The sequence below is a fragment of the Fukomys damarensis genome, unplaced genomic scaffold (assembly GCF_012274545.1).
Source record: "Fukomys damarensis isolate Sample0158 unplaced genomic scaffold, DMR_v1.0_HiC HiC_scaffold_13, whole genome shotgun sequence".
Lineage (NCBI taxonomy): Eukaryota > Metazoa > Chordata > Mammalia > Rodentia > Bathyergidae > Fukomys > Fukomys damarensis.
In genome coordinates, this window is record NW_022900925.1 from 14,836,828 (window position 1) to 14,837,880 (window position 1,053).

At 64.9% G+C, this 1,053-nt stretch overlaps 1 protein-coding gene across 1 annotated transcript in view; it reads left to right on the top strand.

The window, feature by feature from the left end:
- The first annotated feature begins 6 nt into the window (after nucleotides 1-6).
- Nucleotides 7-1,053, top strand: part of Rtn4rl1 (reticulon 4 receptor like 1) — a 65,963-nt gene continuing 64,916 nt past the window's right edge. Inside the window, exon 1 of the mRNA XM_010642144.2 lies at nucleotides 7-129. Coding sequence (XP_010640446.1) covers nucleotides 117-129 — 13 coding nt within the window. The 5' untranslated portion in view covers nucleotides 7-116. The remainder of the gene's footprint in view (nucleotides 130-1,053) is intronic.

The window sequence follows — 1,053 nt, forward strand, 5'->3', positions numbered from 1 at the left end:
CTTGCCCCCGCCACGACGCGCTCGGATTAGCTGCAGCTGGCGCCCAGGGATTTGAATCTGGATCCCGGGAGGGAGCGCGCCTAGGCCAACCTCGGAGCGGCAGCCCGGCGGCCAACATGCTTCGCAAAGGTGAGTTGGAGCCGCAGGGGCAAGTTGGAGTCGGATGCGCACGCGGCAGAGCCGTGAGTCCAGGAGCCGTCCAAAGCCTAGGCTCCGGGTCCAGGAAGCAGCTCCTGGCGAGGTGGCTGGCTTTGTCGGACGCGCCCACCGAGGAGCTGCTGCTGGAGCTCAGCTCCCGTCGGTGGCCTGTGGCGAGATATGGGGTTTGCTCAAATGTCCAGGCCTAGGGTTCTGGTTTGAAGGGTCAGTCCGAAACCAGAATCAACGATCTGTGGTAAAAGGGGAGCTGGCCTCCTGGGACCTTCGCTTTGCCATTGCAAAGTTTTTGTACTTGCAGCCTCCAAACCCCGCGCGACGCATGCCTCTGCATAGGCTGCTTCGGCGAGGCCAGGTCCATCTGCGCTCCAGTGCAGCCAGCAGTCAGCCGCCGTGCGGCCGGGGCGCTCGCCTAGTGCTCCAGCTCTCCAGGGGAGACGGGATGCGAGCACCTTCCTAGCCTCCTGTTTTGTCCCTAGGGACGAACTCTGGGCGCCCAGTGACCGAGGGTGGGGAATAGCAAGCCCCCGAAGTCCGGTTCCTCAAACTTTCTTTATGCCCGGAGTGGAAGGACTTAAAGGCGAGGGCGGCGCGGGCGGGATGGGCGGCCAGTGCCAGCTCTAATTGAAGAGAGCTAGCTCCGCGACCGCTCCACCCAGACTCCCGGGCAGCCAGGTACCCAGCGCGACAAAGTTGACGCGGAAGCCGGGCAAGTCCTGCCGCGCCCCCACGTGGTTGTAGTGCGGGGTGCTGTCCCTCAGGGCAAGGGAGGGCGGGTGACCGCGACATCAGTCCGCGGAACTGATACACCGCTGTCCTTTGCTCGGCCTCTGCATCTGCTCCTTTCCGCTCCCAGGTCCCAGGGGCCTGTGGCACCCTGCCGGGACCCACCCTGGG